Source organism: Lacerta agilis, chromosome 12, assembly GCF_009819535.1.
Source record: "Lacerta agilis isolate rLacAgi1 chromosome 12, rLacAgi1.pri, whole genome shotgun sequence".
In the NCBI taxonomy this organism is placed as follows: Eukaryota; Metazoa; Chordata; class Lepidosauria; order Squamata; family Lacertidae; genus Lacerta; species Lacerta agilis.
This window is the reverse complement of record NC_046323.1, coordinates 37201685-37225607: the sequence shown is the minus strand read 5'-3', so window position 1 is coordinate 37225607 and position 23923 is coordinate 37201685. Positions and strand designations below refer to the sequence as shown.

The 23923-nt window shown below is 41.2% G+C and overlaps 1 protein-coding gene and 1 long non-coding RNA gene across 3 annotated transcripts; both read right to left on the bottom strand.

The window, feature by feature from the left end:
* Positions 1-1472: 1472 nt before the first annotated feature.
* On the bottom strand, positions 1473-23006 carry YME1L1 (YME1 like 1 ATPase). 2 transcript variants are annotated; one of them, XM_033164877.1, is made up of 21 exons: positions 22790-23006; positions 20473-20604; positions 19238-19400; positions 18161-18259; positions 17027-17136; positions 15934-16081; positions 15587-15670; positions 14654-14736; positions 13305-13395; positions 12176-12328; positions 11162-11294; positions 10122-10184; positions 9535-9647; positions 8493-8648; positions 6067-6218; positions 5014-5140; positions 4840-4913; positions 3701-3787; positions 3085-3219; positions 2795-2895; positions 1473-1740 (listed from the first exon to the last, which is right to left on the bottom strand). In XM_033164877.1, exons 1-21 carry the CDS (start codon positions 22820-22822, stop codon positions 1737-1739), a joined length of 2241 nt encoding a protein of 746 aa, XP_033020768.1. In that variant the 5' UTR covers positions 22823-23006; the 3' UTR covers positions 1473-1736. The 2 variants fall into 2 exon arrangements, with proteins under 2 accessions (XP_033020768.1, XP_033020769.1); XM_033164878.1 differs by lacking the exons at positions 1473-1740; positions 2795-2895 and having other exon boundaries at positions 3076-3219.
* LOC117055394 lies at positions 20902-21187 on the bottom strand. The gene is made up of 2 exons (XR_004427627.1): positions 21153-21187; positions 20902-21051 (listed from the first exon to the last, which is right to left on the bottom strand). It is a non-coding gene; the product is annotated as an uncharacterized LOC117055394 (long non-coding RNA).
* Positions 23007-23923: the final 917 nt, after the last annotated feature.

Here is a 23923-nt window from a genome sequence, read left to right as displayed (position 1 = left end):
TACTATTTGGTACCATTGGTTGATGCTTACTCCTGACAGGTCTCTCCAGTGTCTGGCTATGATGTTTCTGGCTGCTGAGAGCAGGTGGGTTATGAGCTCTTCGTGATGTGAGTGGGCATTATTGTCTTGGAAGATGTTTAGTAGGGCCTGTTCTGGGGTGATTTCTAATTCTTTTTGATATTTTACACATTTCTTGTTTGGCTGTTGTCCAGAATAGTTGGATTTTGGGGCATTCCCACCACATGTGGAGGTATGTGCCTGTGGAGGTGACCCTCTCCAGCATTTAGCTGAGGTTGCTGGGCATATTAGCAGTAATCTCCTTGGTGTTAGGTACCACAGGTAGGTGAGTTTCAGAGTGAGTTTTTCCTTTTTGTTGATATGGATTTAAAGCGGGATTTAGACCACATTCTGGTCCACTGATTGGGGTTAATCTCATAGCCAATGTCATCCTCATTGTTTTTTGATTACGTCTGGGGGTTCGTGGGATATTGTATGTATTTCTCTACCTAAAGTTCCACATCTTATTTTAAAACTTTGAAATATTGTTGAATTTGTTTTTGGAGGAATCCGACATGGAGGAAGGGGATAATTTCCTTGATGAGCTCAAATCATCACATGTATGAAGATAAGGCAATAGGGTCAGGGTCAGCCAATCCACTTGCTATGACAATGGTCCAGTGCCATCTATATGTCAGGCATCCCCAAACTCGGCCCTCTAGATGTTTTGGGACTACAATTCCCATCATCCCTAACCACTGGTCCTGTTAGCTAGGGATGATGGGAGTTGGTAGTCCCAAAACATCTGGAGGGCCGAGTTTGGGGGTGCCTGATATCTGCTCATCTGTTCAGTGTCTTGTCCTGAGTCAGTCAGTGAGTGCTGCCGGAATCTGTGTTACGTCTTGAATTGCTGGAGCAACAGAAATACTTTCTACTTGTACATATCTGTATCTGCAAAGCCTACAAAGTGTATGAATATATCAAGTCCTGAGCTGTATTACTGAAGCCTGATCTTCTGCAGCAGTCAAACTATTTGGAACTTAAGCTGTCTCTCTGTTGTGACTGAAAATTAGGGCAACTTCCGCTGTGTGGGTATCTCACTTCAGAATCCCAGCTTTTGTGAGGAATAGTATTAAATCTGGATAATCAGTAAGAACTATTGCTAATTAACATTTTATATCATTAGCATATATGGTAGCTAGGTGTGCAGATGCTTTCTTAAATGCATGAAAGGCATATCATATTAATATGCTGAGATGGAGCAGAGTCTTGTGTAATAGAGAATTTCCATGGGTACATTTTTCAGCTGAAGGGAAGCCAGGGAATGTTGCGAATTTTTGCTCTCCTCTGTCTCTCCCCCCTTGCATTATTTTTCGCTAACGTGCTGAACAGCAAACAAATCAATTTTGAAGTAAGGAAGGAAACGAACGAAAGATTCTTTGGAAATCCAATTCACTAAAAAAATTCCACATTTTGGTTAACTCTCAAATTTATTTACAGGTTTAAGATATGCTTTGTACACCTCAATTTACATAAGAGGGAAACCAGAGATAAAGCAATTTACAATGAGGAAAAGCTAAAACAAACCTTTATTGTCTTTAAAAAAGGTGCCAAGCATGCTGTATTTGCACATCTTTCACTGTAAGTCACTACAAAGAGTATATTTGTAATGTGTCAGCATAGCAGCTTGGTATTCTGCTTTAAGACAGGGTCTTGAGGTCCCTCCATGTGTTACTAGATTAGCTGAATGGGAAAAGCAAAAAAAGAAAGTTGCACTGAAGTACTGGATTTGCTGAATGAAAGAATTCCTAAACCAATTCAAAAACAAGTACACTGTCAAGTTGTATTCACAGCGACATGTCATGTTAGCACTAGTTTGAAAGTTCACTGCCAACTTTCTTCAATTCCCTCCACTGACTGGCACAAAACCTTTTCTCTTTTAAAGGCTTATTTACAATGGGGAAGTGTAGGGGTTAAAGTTGTGAGAATAACCCACCCATTGCCCATCCTCCCACAAAATAGTAGTATTACTAGCAACTGTTTCCCACTCCACCCTAGCCCAACTCTTAACATTTCAGAAGATAATTGAACACATTTTACTGTTTGGGTACTACCTGCTCATAACATGGGTTGAAGGATTTGAAGATTTCAAATTTAAAAATTGTATTTTTATTTGGGGGGAATGGACTGTGATTTAAAAGGAACAAAAAGAGGAATTTAAAATACTCTGTGACTGATTCAATACAGCTGTCTAAGAAAACTGATGGAGCTCTTAAAACAGCCATATACAATTTCATTTTTAAAAATCCAACAGGATAGATAGCACCTTTCAGAGCAATGCAGTTACACCCCCTTACCTCTTAAACAAAACTGGAAATGTCTTCCCAACTGACTCTGAAGAGGCAGTGCAATTTTTCATAGCCATTGAAATTCCACCCCCCACCCCCAGTGTAATCTAAAGGCATCCAAACAGAAAACCCTATTATTTCTCTAAACAGTTATTATGCTCCAGGATTCTAACACCCTGGCATTTATAAGACAACCAGTGGGGGCAGGAAGTGGCTCTGTTACAGCAATGCCAGTTCCTAGCTTCCTGTAGCCTTATGTGTTTTTTTTTCTAAATGATGAGTGATGGTTTTATAAACTGCCCATGGAATTAGACTAAATGGAAGTGTCATCCCCTCTGCAACCTGTAGATCCTGCAGCATTTCAAGGGATCTCAAGACACAAGATTGAACAGCTACACGTCCAAGTCCACATGGAGCAATTAGCTAGCGAAAATATGTTAAGAACATACTATTCAGCGTCAGTATTTGAGGTTTCCAAAGAAGCAGGATTCAACCCTGAGATCGTATTGTCTATACTTGTGGGAACTTCTTTTGCTCCTGGTATCTCTTTCTAAGGAAATACAAAAAGTTAGGTAAAATGTAACAAAAAGCACACAAGACAAATTGCTTATACTTAAGAAATGTGATTATTACCACACACGCATCAGAAAGGGGGGGGGGGCGCTACACTGCATAAGGAGACTACTGCATTCTTGCAAGTAATCCATTAGAACGCTTAACAAGGAAGTTATCATCTCACTTCTAGTTTTTTCCCCTCTAAAACAATCTGAATTTCTTTGGCATCCAAAGTCTCATAGGTCAGCAATGCTTCCGCTAAATTCTTGTGCTCTTTGGTGCGGTTCTTCAATATATTCTTTGCTCGTTCGTATGATTCCTATCACAGAATAAATAAATAAAAACCACACACATTAAGGATCGTTTGCAACAAAACTGGAAATCGAAGACATGTATTCTAAAAACTGTTTTAAGATTGACCCCAATCTAATATTTTCAATAAATCCACAAATATTCACGTTTCAATTTTATTCATGTATACTCATTGCAGAAACCAAGACTCCATAAAATGTTTTAGTTTAAAACAAGTAAGAAACACAATGGATGGAAGGAAAAATAAGGTAGAAAAATAACTGAATATGAAAAAGGAATCTATTAGCAACAAGGAGCTAGAAGAACGTTCTGTTGCTAGTAAGTGGTAAAGGAAGTTCCTAAACTTTTAACAGGGCCATAAACTGAATTAGAAGTTAGGTCGTTTTTATGGTTTACTAGATACATACATGAAACCCAAGGGAAGCAAAATTTTATTCACCCAATATTTATTCCAGTTATTCCAAGATGGGAGAATCACATTTTCTTACCTTTAAAAGCATTCTTATTTCTTGTTCAATTGCAGACTGGGTTTCGGGGCTGAGTTTCCCTGTATCTGTGTAGGTCATGACACCAAGCTTATAGAAAGCAAAAGAAAGAGATGAGGAACTTATTTCTATAGGACTTTTCAAGGGTACCAAAGTACATTGCAATTGTTGTGCAATTTAACATCTCAGCATCCTGCAAATAATATCTACTATGCTGCAACAGGCCCCAAGGTGTCTGATATTTAAGCAGCTGTAGCAGTACACAGAAGTATCCCACCACATCATAGCTTTCTTGTTAAATCTGGATGGGAGGGAGCTTATCAGCAAAAATCTAATCATGTCTACTCAAAAGTTAGTCCCACTGTCCACAACTGGACTTACTCCCTGTAAGTGTATACGACTGCAGCCTTCGTCACCGATCACACATTTTGGTAGATAATCCTATTAAATTTATTCACACTATTAATTTTTAATCATTGTCTTAACTTGTTGCTTTTTAAAAAGATTACAAAGAACATGCATCTAAGAGAAATCTCACTATCTACGATGACTGAAAGGAAGGGGCAGACCAGGAGGAAACAAAACATATAAGGGAATACAGGCAGAAGGAGTAAATGCTTTCTGGTGCTTGATTGAGCTCTCCCTGTGGTATAGAGCAAAAATGTGCTGTGAAATGAATATGGCAGCAGAACATATACAGTAGTGGCTGGTGAGGTGCTGTGGGTGGGGCACAGCTGCTTTCCTGACTTCCAACACAGAGGGAAAGAGAAATGGGGTGAAGCTGGGGGAGATTGGCTCCTTTGTTCTGCACCAATCTAATACTCCCATGCTTCGGGAGGCCAGGAGAGCAGCAGTATCTCACTCATCACTACTATTTTGTCAAGTCCATACTATAAATTGCTTTGTATAATCTCCAAGGAAAAAGGACAAAACGTGTTTCTTATTCACCCACGCTGTTCACATCTTTGATAATCCGTTAGGCTGAGTTGGTCACATATACATTACACTTTATAATGCACTACGGTTGGGATAACAGCAACTTAATACAAGGATCTGATACCACGTCCTGAAGGACTTATAATCAATGCGGAGAGAAAAGAGGACAGCATCCAAAACTCAAGCAGGAGATATTTAGATCTTACCTTCTCACTCATTCCAAACTTAGTCACCATGAGCCTTGCTATTTTAGTAGCATTGTCAAAATCACTAGAAGCACCTAAACGAACAACAACAAAAGAAATTATACAAAAGTAATTCAGATTTTGAAGTTAGAACAAACATTTTGAATACTAATCTTGTTTCGGGGTTTTCCTGACCTGTTGTGATGTAATCACCCCCAAATATAAGTTCTTCTGCAACTCTTCCTCCCATGCTAACATCCATCTGGGCAAGCAGCTGGGACCTAGTTTCACTCCACCTGTCATTTTCTGGCAGCAAAGACACCTTTAATACAAAATTGCATGAGCAGAGATTAAAGTTCATGAAAATAGCAAATTACACTTTGTAGTTGCTTTGATTGGCTAGTTGCTTTAACAATCTTGAAACGAAGGCGAGTTAGAGGATACTAACTGACTTGATACTCTTCTGAGACATTTGTTGGTTTCTCTACCCCAAACTAAAACCTGCTTCCCGAAGAGTAGACACCTGCACTGTTGCAGGCTCTGTCTGGAACTGTCATGGTCATGCAGTATCTTAGTGAGAAACAAATCGACAGCAACTTTTTGCTGATGGCCAATCTGGGCTTACGGTACACTAAAGGTAACAGCCCTTCTACACGCAGCCCCTGCAGCAGGAGTAGGGAGCCTCCAACTCTGCTATGAAACAATTTTGTGCATGTGTTTGGGCAATACAGTCCCAAAGTTCAAAATGCAGCAGAGTCAGATGAACGAATGTTTTCATCCACAATGTGGATGTCTTTTTTGAACTGATAGCACTGCAGGGTGTATATAAAACATTTCTAAAATGGCAATTATTATTATTATTATTATTAATCAAATTTGTAAACCAGCCTTCATCTGAAGATCACAGGGTGGTTCAGATCATAAAAATGCATAATGAAAACATAAAATATATAGCAAAACAAACAAACCAGTAAAACCTCCCCTCAAACACATTTAAAAGGCCGCAGAATGTTAATCAGCCAAAGGCTTGGTTATAGAGAAACATTTTTGCCTGGCGCCTATATAATGAAAGTGAATCTCTGTAACGAATGCCACGGCAACCAACCAGGTTCGCATTTCAATTACGTACACTATACTATGGAAATATATTGCCAGGTGTTTGAGATCAGCTCTGTTGAAAAAGTAAAGCAGTAAAGTGGTCAAAGTCTAGTCAAAAGTGGGTATTCTCTACAAAATCAAAATCCTCACATGTCCAAGTGTTGGTCCTCGTGGCATAATGGTTGCTTTGTTGATTGGCATCGCATCTTTAGTATAGTATGCAATAATGGCATGCCCAGATTCATGATAGGCTGTAATTGTTTTATTCTTATCATCAATTTCTACACTTCTACGCTCAGGGCCTGAAATCAAAGAAAGGAAATCATGAAAGCTGAAAAGTGACAAAATGCAATCAGATGCTCCATTCTACTCATAATGCACACTCACAGCCACAACCCTGTTTGTTTTTCTCACCACCATGCAGACGCTGAAGTGGAGACTTAGTAGGCTCAGTCCTCACTGAACTGTTCTGAAGGGTTTTTTGTCCAGTTATCTGTTTCCTCCCTAAAGATTTTTTCTACTTCTTCAAACCTTGAGATTCCCCTGCGCATGCTCAGAAGTCCCACCTGGGCTCCATAGCCAGAACTCGGCACTAAATTTTGCTATTAGTATATCCAAGGAGGAGAACAAGCAAAACACTGGGGAATGCTCTTCTCAAGGTTCCAGCCAGCCAGCCAGCCAGCCAGCCAGGATACTCTATTCCAGAATACTCCACTCCATTCACCCAAACCCCACAACTTGCTATTGTTTATTCTCAATAGTCAACCACCAATCAGAACTCCATGGCTGTTGAACACGTTCTGCCTTCACTGGGTTATTTGGGGGTTCCCTTTTTTGTATTTCTGCAAACCTTGAGGTTCCCTCAAGTCTGCTGGTTCCTCCCACCTGACCATGGGTTGCATGGACACTATAAGGATCCACACTCTAAAGAAGAGCTAGGGCAGGCATCCCCAAACTTGGCCCTCCAAATGTTTTGGGACTACTACTCCCATCATCCCTGACCACTGGCCCTGTTAGCTAGGACCAGTAGTAGTCCCAAAACATCTGGAGGGCTGAGTTTTGGGATGCCTGAGCTAAGTATTGGTATACAGCATGGGTCGGCAAACTACGGCCTGCGGGCCGGATCTGGCCCAATCACCCTCTGGATCTGGCCTGAGAACGGTTCTGGAATCGCCGCTTGGATCATCACCATTTCTTTTCCATTTTTTTGGCCGCCATTCCCCCCCCCCCACACACCGCAGTGGTGCCTCCTCCCTCCTTCTTCCTAGCTTCTCCCCGCCCTGCAGAGGAAGGGGGTTGGGCTTTGAGAGGAAACCTCACTGCCCACTGGCTGGCCTCCATGGCCGCGCTGTGGGCTGGGGCTTGGTGCACCTGCTGGCCATGTGCCTGTGAAAGCTGGCCTGAAAAGGAGAGGCAGTGGCACCACCGCCAGCTCCCAACGGCAGACAGAGTGGCGGAGGAGGTAGGCAGGGGGAAGGGAGGGGCTGGGGGAGAGATGGGGAGAGAGAAGCCGCCTCCGCTACGCACAGTTGCCCTGAAGGATGCTCTCTGCCGCCGCGGTGTCTGGCCCAGCAGCCGCTCCCGCCAAGCTCCCACCCACCCGTCTGGCGCTGATGTTGCTGCGGCTCAGGAAGCTGCCCCAGGTCTGAGCGACAGCCTCGGCCAACGGGCTCTGCACTACCCTCGGGCGACCCACCGGGCCCTGGTGGTGGCAGAAGCAGGCCCGGCCCAGCGGAGAAGGCAGCCCAGTGCTCATCTGCCCTCTTCTGCGGATCCCCCGAGACAGGAGCCGAGGCCCCGTCACCCTCCATGGCCAAAGGGGACCCGGCAGGACGGTCTCCTCATGGCCACTCGTGCAACCTGCATGCGGGAGAGCAAGCAGAGGGCAGCGGCGGGGGCCACTCTTGCCCGGAAGGTGTGGTGGCCAAGGAGAGCGAGCCCCCCACCCCGGGGCTCCGGGAACAGGCTGTCGTGGCACTGATTTAGGTTTGGGGAGGGGAGGGACTGTGGGAGAGAGAAGCCTCCTCCTCCATCACGTTTGCAGTCCGGCCCGCCACTAGGTCTGGGGGACAGTGAACCTGCCCCCTCCAAAAAAAAGTTTGCTGACCCCTGGTATACAGGATGATGGGTCAGAGCAGGCATAGGCAAACTCCGGTTCTCCAAATGTTTGGGACTACAATTCCCACCATCCCTAGCTAACAGGACCAGTGGTCAGGGATAATGGGAATTGTAGTCCTAAACATCTGGAGGGCCGGAGTTTGTCTATGCCTGGATCAGAGGATTCAAGCTTACAGAAACCAAATAAACCTTTTGCCCTGTTTCCAGGAGATTTTAGGCACACATTCAGGTTCTGAAACACGTTTCCTCAAAGGCAAGCTATGTTTAGGTTCTTTATGTTTCCATGTCACAAGTAGGGTTCCTTACCTCTGATAATTCTGTCAGAAATAGTGGCAAGAACCCAAAAACTTTCAGTGTAGCATATAAGTGCTGTATTTGTTACTTAACTCCAATGAAGTGCCCAAGGTCAAAATACTTACCTCACTGAATTCAGAAATTCAAATTCAGAAATAGCTTACCCATAAGAATTTTGTCCTTTGAGAATTCCAGCTCCTTCATAGTAACCATATCCTTTCCATCAACCGCAGCTTTCAATGCAGCTTGGTTCACTAGGTTTTCTAGCTCAGCTCCAGAAAATCCTACTGTTCCTCTTGCAATGATTTCTGCATCAATAGCTGCAGTAAAACACACACACACACAAGTCCTATATCAACCTAATCTGAGAAATTAATAATATTCTTTAAACCTGCTTTTCACATTAAAGTGAACTTTAATTTTATTGCCACTATAATCACAATATGGATGAAGAACAGAGCACTGATTTATTCAAGCAATACTGTAAGCAGAATCAAAGACTCTGGCTCCCACTGGTGACAAGATTCTGAATTTCAATCACAAGCATGTAATAACTAGGGGTTTAGTGTGTGGGCCAAAAACTGGAGTGAATTGAGGTTTTTCCTCCCCTCCCCACATCAAAGTACAATGTCAATAAACCGCCAGATCAGGTCCTCTACAAAGTCTTGTGTCGCTGTGTTTCTATACTTTTCTTTACCTTATAGCTCCATATTTTCCTATATGTTCGTAGATATTGAAAATAGTGAGACTGTCCAAAAAGTTCCCTGTGGAGTACTGAAGAGCTCGGAATTGCTCTTTGCTAAAACACATCAACAGAATTATGCTTTCTTTATTAAGAAGCTATTCCCTATCCACCACCACCCAATTACATTATGGGGGGGGATTAATCTGTTTTACTCCCTCCACCTCTTAAAAAGCCCCTGGACCTATTTGTTTAGCATGCTTTAATCCACTGAAATAGCTCGTGCCCTAAATTTCATCCACTTTGGCCAAAAGGGGGAAAAAGCTATAGCCATTTCAAATTCCTTAGTATAGTGAAAGGGGAACAGAGATAATTGTTTTATTCAAGGCGATTCGGAACTCAAAACACAGATCTAAATTAGAGAGATCACAGAGCAACTTAGAAACAGATAAAGTTTACAGCCACTCTACAACAACTATCTGTATTGCCTGCCCCCAAGATAACAGTTGCATATTTATACTTACATTCATCATACTTTATTTTATTCAGGTACCATTTCAGAATCTCTGTTCGGCCCCTGACATCTGGCCTGGGGACTGTAACTTGCATGTCAAAGCGGCCAGGACGTATCAAAGCACTAATTGGGGAGGAAAAACAATTCTGTGAATGTTTCAATATATTTAAGATCCTTGCTAACCAGATGACTGATTTTTATTTTTTTAAGAGTTAAGAACATGATGGGGTAAAATGAGCAGCTAATATATTTCTGACCTACTAAAAATTGTTTCACACAAGAAAATGGCCTCCACACAACCCTCCCAACCCTCCTTGGATTACAGGAACCCCAAGGCAAAAGGTACTTTATGAACCAACACTTCATAGATACATTCCGGCTGCCATTGCTGTCATTTTTGCTGTTCCTGATAATGATAGCTAGAAGGGGCTAGTCCTTCTGAGTGCTGCCTTCAAAGATAAAAATACAGGCATGATGCAAGAATAGTACCTTGTAAATTTTAATAGCTATTACTGACCTACGCTTTCAAAGTCATATATGCACAAAATCAAACCATGCAAAGTTACGTTTTATGCATATATACGCACACACACATACTTATCTAATGCTTCAGGGAAGTTTGTTGCACCAATGATAATGACGCCTTCGTTGGGTTTAAAGCTTAAAAAAGAGACAGAGAGAAGAGAGCTTTTGTTAATATACTTAGGTGTGAAGAGTTTCTCTGTTCTTACAATGAGTACAGCAATGTCCATGCAGTCCAGTGAGGGCTTAATGCACACTGCAAGACCTTTATTGGGCATGACTCAAAGCACTCTTAAGGCTCCAGAGTGGGGCTCATCCACTTGCTTGGAAATCTGCAGCCATGCCAGAAGAATACTAGCAAGAATGTAAGAGCAGACCTGCTGGACCAGACCAACGGTCCAGTGAATCAAAATCCCATTTCCAACAACAGCTAGCTGGATGCTGCTAGGAAGCCTCGCAGCAGGGCATGCCCTCCCCTGTTTTTTTGCCCCTCAGCAACTGGTATTCAGAGAACTCTGCCTCAAAATCTATCCTCTTTTCACGGCCATCTTATGGCTGCAAATTTTAAAGCTCAGTTATGAGTACTATGTCCTAAATCTGGATTAGCAGTGATCAAGGGAAATGGCTAAATGAAACAGGCTTGTAGGTAGGCTGTAATTAGTGACACCAACCCAAAGCATGATCAGTAGACCTGCTACTCTAGTGTAACCACCAAGGCATCATCCCTACTAACTAAACTATGCTATGCTGTGTACCTAGACAATCCTTGCCTGCATACCAACCACTTTGTGCTCTGGTCAAAGAAAGAAGAGGGTGCTGCAGATTTACCAACTAGTTGGAATAGCAGCATCAGTATAAACTGTATGGCTGCTAGGCACTGTAGTAATCTGGAGTTTCCCAGGCCTTGGCTACCCTGCTATGTAGGGGGATACCAGGCATTTGAACATGCCTTAAATGGCTATGATATTCTTTCCAAGTGGCATATCAGATTTCAAATTATTTTACTGCTTGGAGAGCCACACACCTCTCCCTATGAACCCCACACTCATTCTCCTTATTTTGATGTTCCAATGTAACAGATAATCCCTTGGCTCAGAAAGAAAATTAGTATTTACCCATCCATTTCAGCAAGGAGCTGATTTATAGTCTGTCTTGAGTAGGGATGCATTGGAGACTCTATCCTTTTGCCACCAACAGAATCCAGCTCATCAATGAATATAACACATGGTGCATTTGCTTTGGCTTCCCCTAAGAATGCAACATGTCAAATTTATTTCTTCATACTACAAACACCATTTTGCATTCTTCACACATTTCTAATATGAGATTCACAAGTTTATTCTGGCTACCTTCATGAATTGCACTTTTCCAGAAAAATAGCTTTTCGGTTTCTATACTGCTATTTTTAGCTAGAAAACAGTCAAAAGGAAAACAATTGTTCTCTGAATTAGGGATAAAACAATAGGCCCATGATAAAGGTCCAGACTGGAATGAATATATGCATACGTATATTGGGTTACAACTGTTCAGACAGAATTCAGACTTTTGATATAATGATAATAAGAGAATGTTTTTGAATTTTCCTGATGCCTGCTAGAGCCTTCTTTATTTTAATAGAGAGCTTAGACTTAAGAGCATTTATTCAATAAGAAACTGCTAGATTTCAAAGTGTGTTCATCCACACTCCTGAAATAAATATAATAAAATAATAATAATAATAATAATAATAATAATAATAATAATAATAATAATAATAATAATTTATTTATACCCCACCCATCTGGCTGGGTTTCCCCAGCCACTCTGAGCAGCTTCCAACAAAATATTAAAAATACAATAAAAAAATCAGACATTAAAAACTTCCCTAAACAGGGGTGCCTTCTGGTGTATTCTAAAAGTCAGATAGTTGTTTATTTCCTTGACATCTGATGGGAGGGTGTTCCACAGGGTGGGCACCACTACCGAGAAGGCCCTCTGCCTGGTTCCCTGTAACTTCACTTCTCGCAGTGAGGAAACCACCGGAAGGCCCTTGGGGCTGGAGCTGGACGATGGGGGTGGAGACGCTCCTTCAGGTATACATGTCTTCATGAAAGCAGCCAATGTTCAAGGGAAAACTAAATTGTACTCACTAAACAGGTTTCTGATACGACTGGCTCCAACGCCAACAAACATCTCGTCAAATTCCGATCCAGAGGCATAATAGAATGGAACATCAGCTTCTCCTGCCACAGCTCTAGCAAGAAGAGTTTTGCCAGTTCCAGGTGGTCCGACCAACAGAATACCTGGGGAAAGAATGACATGGAAATAAAATTATGACAAAGCATATGGATAACTGATTATCGCCCATGTTTACCCCAATTTTTATAATTTCTCAACAAGTGTTTCTAATCACTGCAGACTTCAGCCCAGCTTGGAGGAGGCCAACTATGCATGCTAGGGGTGTGGATCTGGATCTGGCAGGTATTTAATATAAGGGCAGGGCCACCCATCTGTCTAGCACCTAACATCACAATGTCAGGTGACACGGCGCTTTCAACCCCAACCATCAGTTGACTGTCAGGATTTCAAAGCGTCACCCAGGGCTTGCAAAGAACCCAGTGCTGGTCTTTGTAAACTTCAGAAGCCATTTTTGGAAGAGCCCGGCTACCTTTTTACCTGCCCACGCCGGGTCTGTTATCATACATGATGTCAGGTCATAAGCCTGTTGGGCCAAATGGCAAAGCTTAATTAGGCCCAAAGGCCAGAGGTTCCCCACCCAATACAGAGTATACATAAAGAAAATCTGGTCAACAAACACACTCCCCTGAGTGAAAAAGGTTAATTCACAAGAGTTACAAAAGGGGAGGGGTGAACTAAATACAAATTTAAAAGACACAAAGGGCAGAGCAATCCAAAAAGAGCAGGAGTAGCAAAGGTGGAGAAACTGCCTTTTTCTACACCTGCTTTGGATATATTCTTCCTTTCCCTTTGCAGTTTTCTTTTTATAGTTTCCTTCCCAGTATGTCAGGACTGGTATAATTTATCCAACAATCCAGGGGTGTTTTGGGGGAGTGAGAAGACCCTGTGGAATGCCTCTGACGGTAGAGGAATACCTGCTGTAGGATTTTAACAAAGTTCATGAAAGCGGCACATAAGGTTACATATCCCTCTCAGGGGAAACACATTATTACCTGCCTCACATAAATAGGACTGAAATGTAACAAGTGGTATGAACACCTCCATGAAAGCACCTGTCAATAATCAAAAGCTCACACTTACCTTTAGGAAGTTTACCTCCCAGTACAGTAAATTTCTGAGGATTTTTCAAGAATTCTACCACCTCTTGCAACTCTTGTTTTGCTTCTTCAACCTTCATTCAATTAAAATTTAAAAATGAATATATTATGTCAACATTTTTTAAAGACCTGTTTTATAATTTGGCCAAATTAGCTTTAGGTAGACTTGTGGTCACAATCCTGAGCTATTTTTAAGCACAGCCAAAGGCTCATGCGCGGCCCCAGTATAACTTTTTTTTCTTTTAAAATACAAGGCCCCCTGCTGTATAGTCAGCTGGCCTGGAAACTCCCATGCTTCCCAAAGCAGTTTGCCCTATGGCAGGAGGAAAGCTGCTATTTTAAGAAAGCAAAGTCCGAAGTCCCACTGGACAACAGACATAGAACTACACTGGTCTCTGGCCTATGTTTATTTAACATAAAACATTTACTGAAAAACCAAGTCATACAGTTAATAACATATACTAGGTAAAGTCTCTAGAACTGTAAAAGGGGGGGGGGAAAGAACTAATTCCTACATAATTTATCAGAGTACAGTGCTGGAGAAAAAAAGCAATTAAACCTCAATTGTGATCACGTGTAAGATCATGTTGGAACAATTTAAGAGAAAACACAATACTCAAAGGTGCATGTAAGGAAGCAGCAGATTGTTTGTCTGATTTTTACAAAAGTAACAGGGAACAATCTATAGAATTTGTTTTCCATGGATAATTCTTTTGTGAAAATCAACAGAGGGGAATTTAGTCATTACAGGAGGCAAATGGAGAATGTAGCCACCTATGCTGGCAACGCTACACTGCATCATCATGGAACAGTTTCTGACACAGCAAAGATAAGCTGCCAGAATCTGAGCAACAAGAGGCACATCATATATTGGCAAGTATTATAGGAAGAAAAGCTAGCTTGAGAGGCCACCATCCAACTATACTGGCAGTCCCACTCCAATATTCATCTTGGGTTTACTGCATGATCCATACGCATGGAAAAGCCGGTGGTCTGTGGATGTGTGTGAGCTCAGGGTGCATTCACAGGCAGTGGTTTCTATATTTGTCAGTCACAAGCAGGGGGAAGGCTGAAGAAAGAAAGGATCCTGTACCCTAAAAATGTTTCAACATGTGCTGCTGTGCTTGTTTGTTTTTGGATTTATGTTTTATAGTGTTCTGTTGCAGTTTTCTTCAAATTTTGCATTGCATTACACTGTGGCTTCCGTGCGTCACTGTTTGCTGCTTTTTGTAAATTGCTTAGAAACTGTTTTAAGTATTGTGTGGTATATCAATATATTACATAAATAAATTTCAATTCAATAGTTGGTGGACATCAAGCATTTGAACTTACCCCTTTGACATGTTCAAAGGTAACATTTTTCATCTGAATAGGGTCCACAGCTGCATCAAGCCCAGAAGTTGTTCGAAAACGCACTAAAAGCAAAGGTTAAAACAAATTTAATGACAAGCCATTTAGTATCATTTGTCATAGCAATTTTTGCACCTACCAATGTTCAACTAAGCATTTCTTTAAAAAATAAATTTAGTTCACTTGTATTGTACTCCTACGTGTGGCTCTCAGAACTGACTATGCCCATATCTATTTAGCTGCAGTAATGATTCAACATCAAATACTATCAGGCCATTCACTGAGTCCCAGCTAAACAGATATTTATACCTATAAAGACTTGTGCAGTGTACCCCCATGCCCATCTCCAACACCTGAATCGTATCAGCTGCACACCCAATCTCTACAATGAGGAACTCTCAACGACCCATTACTGAACTCACTGCCAAAGTTTTGCTAAAGCTTCTGGAAGAAATGCAAGAACTTACTTGGGTTGGAAGAATGTTGAAGAAATATCCATAGATGTAATTCTATGACACACCAGATCTATACAAATCTGTCTTTAAAAATAATGGTCTGATCTGAGAAACTAAATGATTCCATTCGAGGACCAAGGTACAACTGCATTGAAAAGCAGTAGGAGACACAACTACTTAGGCTGCTAAAACTATTCAACTGTCCTAAGAAAAGTGAGGGCTATGAAATTTTCTTTTTCAGATTTTACCAAGATATATTTTCCCAACTATTACTCATTTCAGAGAAAAGAACACTAGATATTTTCACCTGGAGTAGCGTACACCACTTTGTGAATTCATTCAACTTGTGATTTTAATCTAGACTTAAAATAACAGACTAGCCTCACAAAGCAAAACAGGAAATGAAAGATTAAAAAAGAATGAAAAGTTAACAAACCAGTATCCATAAAGGGGCATTTACCAGATAAAAAAGGAGTTTTTGACAAACCATAAAGGCCAAGCAGGATCAAAACAAGGACAAAGAAACGGTTTCGTCTTGTAGATTCTGAAGAAGAAAAATATATATTAGGCAAGCAATTTTTGTACTGTATAAAATCCAAGGAAACTGACAATCAGCTAGACTAAATGATAAGGGGATGACATTGTGGGACAATGACAATGAACAACCTGCTGCCTAATTCTTATTTTTCTACCATATATGGATACAGCACACTTAGGGTTCATTTACCGTGTGTTTTAAATGTGACCTGTAACGTCATTCTAATACCGCATATACAAAACAGAACACTTTGAATAAGACAAACAAACCATTACGTTGATTGAGTGACTGTGCTTTCAAAAAGCCCTCTGCAAATCCAGTTTTAAAGGCATCTTGTTGAGCTTCAGGTATCTTTTTTGTTTTCATTAGTTTATCTACACTTTCAACATCAGGTCCTCTATCTCTCAGTAGGAGACCCTAAGGAGTTGATGGAGAAAACACTTGCATTAGTTTTTAAACCAGGGGTCAGATTTTTGGGTACATAGTAAGAATAGCCTGCTGGATCAGGCCACCTACTCCTACATCCTGTTCTCACAGTGGCCAGCCAGATGCTTCTGGGAAACAGGGGACAGAACATGAGCCAAAGAGCACTCTCCTCTCTCTTAAATTTCAGCATGCATTGACCTTTTTAATTTTTATATGAATGGATAATTAGAGTAGTAATATTACCACTTGCAAGGAAAAGGCTTGCAAGTGCATCATGCAGGGGTGAGAGCCAACCTTGTGGCAGTGGATGTGATTAGACTTCCCTTTGCTGTCCTTCACCTTGAAGCACCCCCTCCTGCTGGGGGCGGGGGAACCCTCCAGAGCAGGAGGCCACAGTGGGAAGGAATGGAAAGTTGGTGTGAGTGAAAGTCTGTTGTACAAGCAGATTACTGTAACTGGACAGCACCATAGAATTCTGTGCAGCAATTCAAATAATTACAGTGAAATCTCACTATCCATCAGTCTCCATGACATTCTTGTCTGTTGGATTTTACAGTGCTTGGATTACAGTACCATTCAGCTGAAACTGTTAACATTCTAAATGTGAAAAGGTATATACCGGTAGTTAGTCATCTACATATTTCAGAATGATTCTGCTTGTATACCTCCTATCGGCAATTATCCCTTTTACCCATCCTTTCCCACATCAGCTTTCTAACAACCTAACTACCATCATGATTCATAAATCCCTTATCTCTTCCTGATCCCTCCCTTTCAATCCACTTTTACCTGTCCTCAATTACTTCAGTCTACAAACTCCTGAGAAGAGGGACTTGGATTCTGATTTTTTAATGGGTCAGGTATTTTTTTTAAGACACTGTATAAAACAGGCATCAGAAGAGGTTACGATCAGAACACACAAATCTTTAGACTTGCCTTTACAAAAGAGGGCGCTATATTTTCTGTTTCTGTTAATCGTTCTGATGAAGACTGCAGCCGTCTTGCTCTTGATTTCAGCGTCTTAAAACCTCGTGTCTGAATAAAAACTTAAAACACATAACACATTGTTTCAAGATAACATAACAGAAATTCTTATGCAAGTTCTTTCGTTACTTAAATTTTTATTGTAAATCCTGAAACACAGTCTATGCAAAGAGCCAAACACCAGGTTCTGTGCTTTTGGGGGGGGGTGTTTGAGTAGTTTCCCCAAAACAGTACTCCTCCATGCTGTATAGCAACCACATACAAAAATATATGTAGTTTCAAAACAGCTTAATACAGCATGGGAAAAGAAAGGAAGGGGCTGCTGTTCAAATTTAAAAATTCAGCCCCCCCATTAAGCACCCTTCAGGCTGCTCTTTGGATCCCAGTTATGTTATTTAAAAGAACAGCAACACTCACCATCCTATAGCAACAGCAATTCACTCTATTCAAGCAAGCAATTTTAAAGGAGATTTTGGAAATATATACGTTCTCACTAAGATCTTGCTAAATACACAACATTCATATATACAGAAGCTCCTGTGGAGTCTCCAAACTTCGCAGAAATGGCAAATACCTGCATCAGTTGCAAGTTAGGTAATATACTAACTCCCTTCCCTTCAATCAAGTTCAGTCGAGAATTCTAAACTTGTGAGAAACAGAAATCTGAAAAGGCTTGACTATCACTACAAGTGTTACATTAACCACTGCCATTGAAAGTAAAATTTCAAAAATACAACTAATTAATGACTACTGAGTAGAGATAATAATATAAATATGTTCAAATGCAAAATACTGGTACTTTCATCTATATCACACAAATTATAGGTAATATTAGAGAGTTGGATCCAGAGTTGTCCCATTCCCAGCCTCCAGGTACACCTCCTGTGAAGCAGGGATAAGTTCCAACCCTCTGGAACAGCTTTTCGGAGGCACGGGAATTAGTCAGGGAGAATAACCTCCTTCCTCTAACAAGCATCACTTGAGCAGAGTTCCACTGATGGGAACTCAGGATTCATCTTGTAGTATATACTACGATCTTCAGTCAGATAAATCAATTTAATCAAGAAGAATCTTCTTACTTCATACCTGGCCAACGTTGAAGATCTGAACATACACTCTGGAGGGGGCTAGGATGCTGTCTGTACAGGTAAGATGAGCGCAAGACACTAAACACATCTGCAAAACCTAGGAAGTTACCATAAACACATTAGTATTATTATTTTGCAATCACTAAGCTAAACAATGGCTTTAGAAAAACTTTTATCGGTTCAAAATATTTTACAGGATAAAATGAGTCTCCAAAATCTATTTCAAAACATATATATCTTAAATTACTTCACATTTTTAATTTCATTTGTGAGTTAATCAGTCTGATTCACTCTCAAATGAACATGCTGGTCCTATCCACATTTATTTGTGAGTCCTGCTGTGCTTAACAGATCTTCCTCCTGGGAACAAGACTGCTTTTTGTATTCTTAGGCTGCAAATAATATTTTATTCACTCACTGTAATATTATGAAAAGCAGCCCTGAAAAAAGGTCCACAAAAATGTTTACTAGCCCACACTTAACTATGTTGGTACTTAACAGTATGTCAAAAGCCTGTAAAAGAACCACTTATTTAAGTATATAAAAGCTCCAGTACCATGTTGCCTTGAGAAAGTTCTTACTCACCATATGAAATCAGGCAAGTGGTTATTTACGTGTCTAAGTTAAGGTACAGTCCCATATAGAATGAAATGGGTGTGCACACATTCTTTGCATGTTTCTTATTGCTCCTAATTATGGCCACTAATGTGAGCAATATGTGTTTTATGTCTAATAACACAATTGTGCAACAACTATGTGGTGCACAGCCTACTGCACAAAGGCAAAACTCATGTTTGTTGATCTGCCCACTTTTGCCTCTGGCCCTGCTCAGCAGAGGCATGACACACATCCCTATATCCACCTGAAGGATGCCCAGAAGGGAAAGAGCATTCATGCTGAAAAGTCTTTGCCATCCCTGCCTTACAGGGGCCTTATAGGAGAAATAAGCATGGAAATGAAGCAGAAAGCAAGCATCTCACTGGAACCATATATTAAGGGGTGGGATGTGATGCTGCCTTGGCTTCAATTCAGTAAGTGATTCAACTTTTCGCTGCCATAATATCCTAAGACATACCATACTTATTTTCAAAGAAGGACTGTGCAGATATATACGATGTTTGCCAGTGTGAAGAGATTTTGTTTTCTACACGATAGCCAGGTAGTAGCCTGTCCACTAGTTCATCAAACTGGCTAGCTTTCAAGTCAGAAAGTCCTAGGTCTCGTATGTTAAGTACTGGCTGTAAAAAGAACAGATGAAGAATGGAAATGTTTAAGAACATCAGATTACTCAAAAAAAGAAAAAGAGAAGAAATATCCAACTATGATGATTCTAAAAAGGGTCTCCAAAGTAGCAGCAGATTGGAACACACACACTTTTCCCATTTCATTCCCGCAAGCCCCAATCATTAAGGCTATTCAAAATATCAACTTATTTCCATCAATTGTTTAAACCGTGCAGTCATTTTCAAAAATACAATTTCTAAGTTGAAGCTCTTTACTCAAAGCAAATGAAAGCAGTATCTATGTACAATAAAGCCTTTATTTGGTGCAGTTTCAAACATCAAGAAATTATCAGTGACAATATTGCAAAATATACATCGCTGATTCAAATTGAAGGGCTGTAGCTGTACAGCAGTTATCCTCGTAAACTAACAGTTTCAAAGAGTTATAATTTCTGCTGTAGCTGGCAATACAAGCCCATGCATGTTAACTCTGAACTTTATTCTCAGGTAAATGCATGCAGGACTGCAACCCCAAATCTCTAGATTCAGGTAGGTAGATGTGCTGGTCTGCCGTAGTCGAAATAAATAAATAAAATATTGAAAAGGATTATTAAAAAAACTCTTCCAAAAAAAATTCCTTTAAAAGAATCACGTCCTTTAAAAAATGTTTCTGTTCTAAAAAAGTATTTAAAAGAACCCTCCAAAAAAAATTGTCCAGTAGCACCTTAGAGACCAAGTAAGTTGTCTTATTCTTCAAAAAGACAACTTCAGCAGAACAGGGTAATTAATTTAATACCAATTGTCAATATTTATAACTGCAGTGCACAAAAAATATTTAATCAGCTGTGCACAAATGAATACTTGCATATCAGGAAATTCTATCTTTTCAAAACTAAGTGGGGAGCTTTGTATATAATAATAATACTCCATCTGGATTGTCCCAGCACAGTATAGAATACTAAAAGGAGTATCAAAATTCGCTTTATAGGATTCCTTTTTATGCCACTAAGGCACCAAGCAAATTTAAATCATGCTAAATGATACATGAACAGAAATAAACCTATCACTCCTATCAGAGAATTCTTACCTCACTATTCTGTACCTCATGTTCAGGTGCTGCTTCCTTTTGCACACACTGGGTAGATGGTGTAGCAAACGATGGAGCTGGAGTTATGGGTGAATGGAAGGCATTGATGAGGTGACTCAATGGAACTGTGACCTAGTATAAAAGAAAGTTTATGTGAAAGCGCTATCTTTAAAATCACTACTACGTTAATTTAATCTGAATTTTTACAACAGAAATCTTTTTTCCTATTTTTTTAAAAAAACAATGCTTTGGGCATGTTTTCTATAACACAAAGTAACAACTTCTTTTAAAGAATAAATGTATTATTCCAAGGAAATAGTTAATTTCCTTCAGAAACAAGAAACCAGTGCCCTGCTTATTAGGTGAAACAGCCTCTTGCAAATTTCCTGATATTTACAAAAAGGCAGGGTTCAATGTAATTTAGTAGTCTTTCTATCTAGCTGTGCATTCAGCAGTTCTCAAAGAGGAATCAATTTCTACTGTTTTTGCTTCAGGGCTCATCTCTCCTTGGCTTTTCTTCTGATCACAAGAAATTGCTTAAGTGCATAAGCTTCAAAAAAACAGAACATACAGTGGTACCTCTAAACAAAATAAAAAAAATCCTTCCAGTAGCACCTTAGAGACCAACTAAGTTTGTTCTTGGTATGAGCTTTTGTGTGCATGCACACTTCTTCAGATACCTCTAGTTACGGACTCGATCTGTTCTGGGGTGCCATTTGCATCCTGAAAAGTCTGCAACTAGAGCGCCGCTTCTGCGCATGAGGCGAAACCCGGAAGTATACATTTCCAGGGTTGCCGTGTTCATATCCTGAAAAAATGCAACCGGAGACCGACGTAACAAGAGGTACGACTGTACTTTTAAAACAACATCATATATCTTTACATACTACTCTAACAGGAAACTTGACAGACCTGTTTGTGCCCCATCTTGCTTTCATCAGTCCCCCAACTCAAGTGCATGATTTAGTGCCCCCCAAAAGCATTCTACATAGGAATGCATTAAATGTCATCCATGGACAATGTTACATCATACAAAATTCTTCAAAAAGGCAACTACAGCATTAGATAGGAAGGGTGCAGCAGCTTTTCTGAGATGTTAGGGCCTTAAACATGACAATGTAACATCAATTTAAACCATACAAAGCATTCACGGACAATTAGCCTACCAACAGTTGCTAACCATGACAACTAAACAGAATCTTCTAAATTTTGTTAAATGAATAATAAAATTCTTTCTTCTCTACTGTACACCAATCCAACTGTCCTTTAAACCCAAGACCTGCCTACGTAGAACTTGTGTGTCTAACAATGTTATTAAGGAAAAGTTGAAGTGCTTGGGCTTTTTTTTAGTTCAGAAAAAAGACAATTTAGCAGGTAGGGTAAAACAAAGAATCATAATTTTATTAGCATTTGATAAAGTTCAATATTGTTTGTCTACCAGTAAACAGACTGCAGGTACAGAGTCCTGCTATTCCCCCAAACCTGTTTCAGACAGTTTATTTTTTTGGGGGGGGGCCTCCAGTGCAGATGTGGAGGGTTGTGTGGGGAAAGGGGTTGAGAGAAGTCTATTTGCATGACACTGAATGTCACTGATAAGGTGCATGGATATACCATATTTTTCCGTCTATAAAACACTCCCATGTATAAGACGACCCCTGTTTTTTGAGCCCAAAATTAAGAAATAAATATTTTAAACATTCAGAGTATAAGACCCCCAATTTTAAACTTTAAAAGTTTTTATGGGGGGGAATATAGTCTTATACACGGGAAAATACACTAATCTCTCCCTTTTCTAATGGGGTCTAATGAAATTAACAAGCACCAGCGTCCGAAATACGTCACGGTTTAATTTCCAAAGACATGCTGCGCTGATTACTTTTTTTAAAGGGGAAGGTGATAACATTGAGAACGGCGCAGCGACCCACGGAGATTTTAAACACGGGTGGCTAAGTAGAACCTCCATATTCAGTAGCAGCATAGCCCTGGATATTCGATAGTAGGCCAATTCACTGTCCTCCTGAGGCTGTTTGCGGGCTTCGTGAGAGGAAGCTCTCTGTTCAGAAACAGGATCCAGCTGGGCTCTTCTTGTAGGGTCGTAAAACCTCGACTCGCTCCCGAGAAAGGCCGGCGCGAAAACCGCCTCTCTTCAAGTGGCCGGGCAGCCGCTTCCCTTCTCCTTCCGCCCCAGATCTCTTTCCAGCCGCCGCCGGCGGCGACATCTTGGGCCCGGATCTCCCAGCAGCCCGAGTAGTTACGCAGAACAATAGCCGCTCCTCCCGGAGAGAGACTCCCCGCCCTCCCCCCGCGAGGCCTTTACCTGAGGCTGCACCGTGGTGGAGAAGGAAAACATCGTCACCACTCCCGGCCCCGCAGACGGACCGGTCCGCTCTCCGCACCCTCAGGCCGGGGCCTCGCTTCTCGGCACTTCCGGGCTCTTCCTGGGCAGGGGAATAAAGGGGAACTCGGAGGCTACTCCGCTCTCATGGAAAATGGCCGCCTCCTTCCGCCGGCACAGCCAGCGCCGAACCCGACGCGAACGCTCGTCCGCTAGCCCGGATGTGGGCGGCCCAGGAAGAAGTGCTTCCGGGTCATCCGCAGGTCTCTTCCGTTTTCTTAGCTAACGTGGAGCGGCACTTAAGACTCAGCGGGGTGTTTTGAGTGCGGGATGGATGCGCCGTTGGGGTTCCTAGAACTAGATGCTTTGGGGTGCGAGGGCAGCTCGTATTGCATTCATGTTGCTTGCTAATGCTTTTCCTACCGAGAAACCTCACTTAAGACAAACCAGCTGCACGGCCTGGATTATTATCATCGTTAAAGAGCATAGCAGGAACATAAGAGGGCGGTTAGAGGGTCAAACTAGGACCTGGGAGTCCAAGGTTCAAAACCCATGGGTCACTTACCCTCAGCCCTAACCTACCTCGCAGGGTTGTTGTGAGGGTAAAATGGGGATCCACGGTGGGTTATAAACGAATAAATAAATATGAAGAGCCTGCCGGATCAGGCTGGAGGATCATCTAGCCCAGGTCCAGCATCCTGTTCTCACCGTGGCCCAGCCCTATGTGGAGGTGCTGCTGGGGATTGAACCTGGGGCCTGTATACAATCAAAATAAAGGATCTTAACATTGAGCTATAGCCCTTCTCCCAAAACCACATTTGGCCTTGAACTCAATAGAAATAGATAGATAGATAGATTAGATATAGATTAGATATAAAATGGTACACACTGCAACAGATTTATTATGAAAAACAAAATCGAAAATTCTTTCTAGTAGCACCTTAGAGACCAACTGAGTTTGTTCCTGGTATGAGCTTTCGTGTGCATGCACACTTCTTCAGATAGTGCTCACACGAAAGCTCATACCAGGAACAAACTCAGTTGGTCTCTAAGGTGCTACTAGAAAGAATTTTCGATTTTGTTTTGACTATGGCAGACCAACACGGCTACCCACCT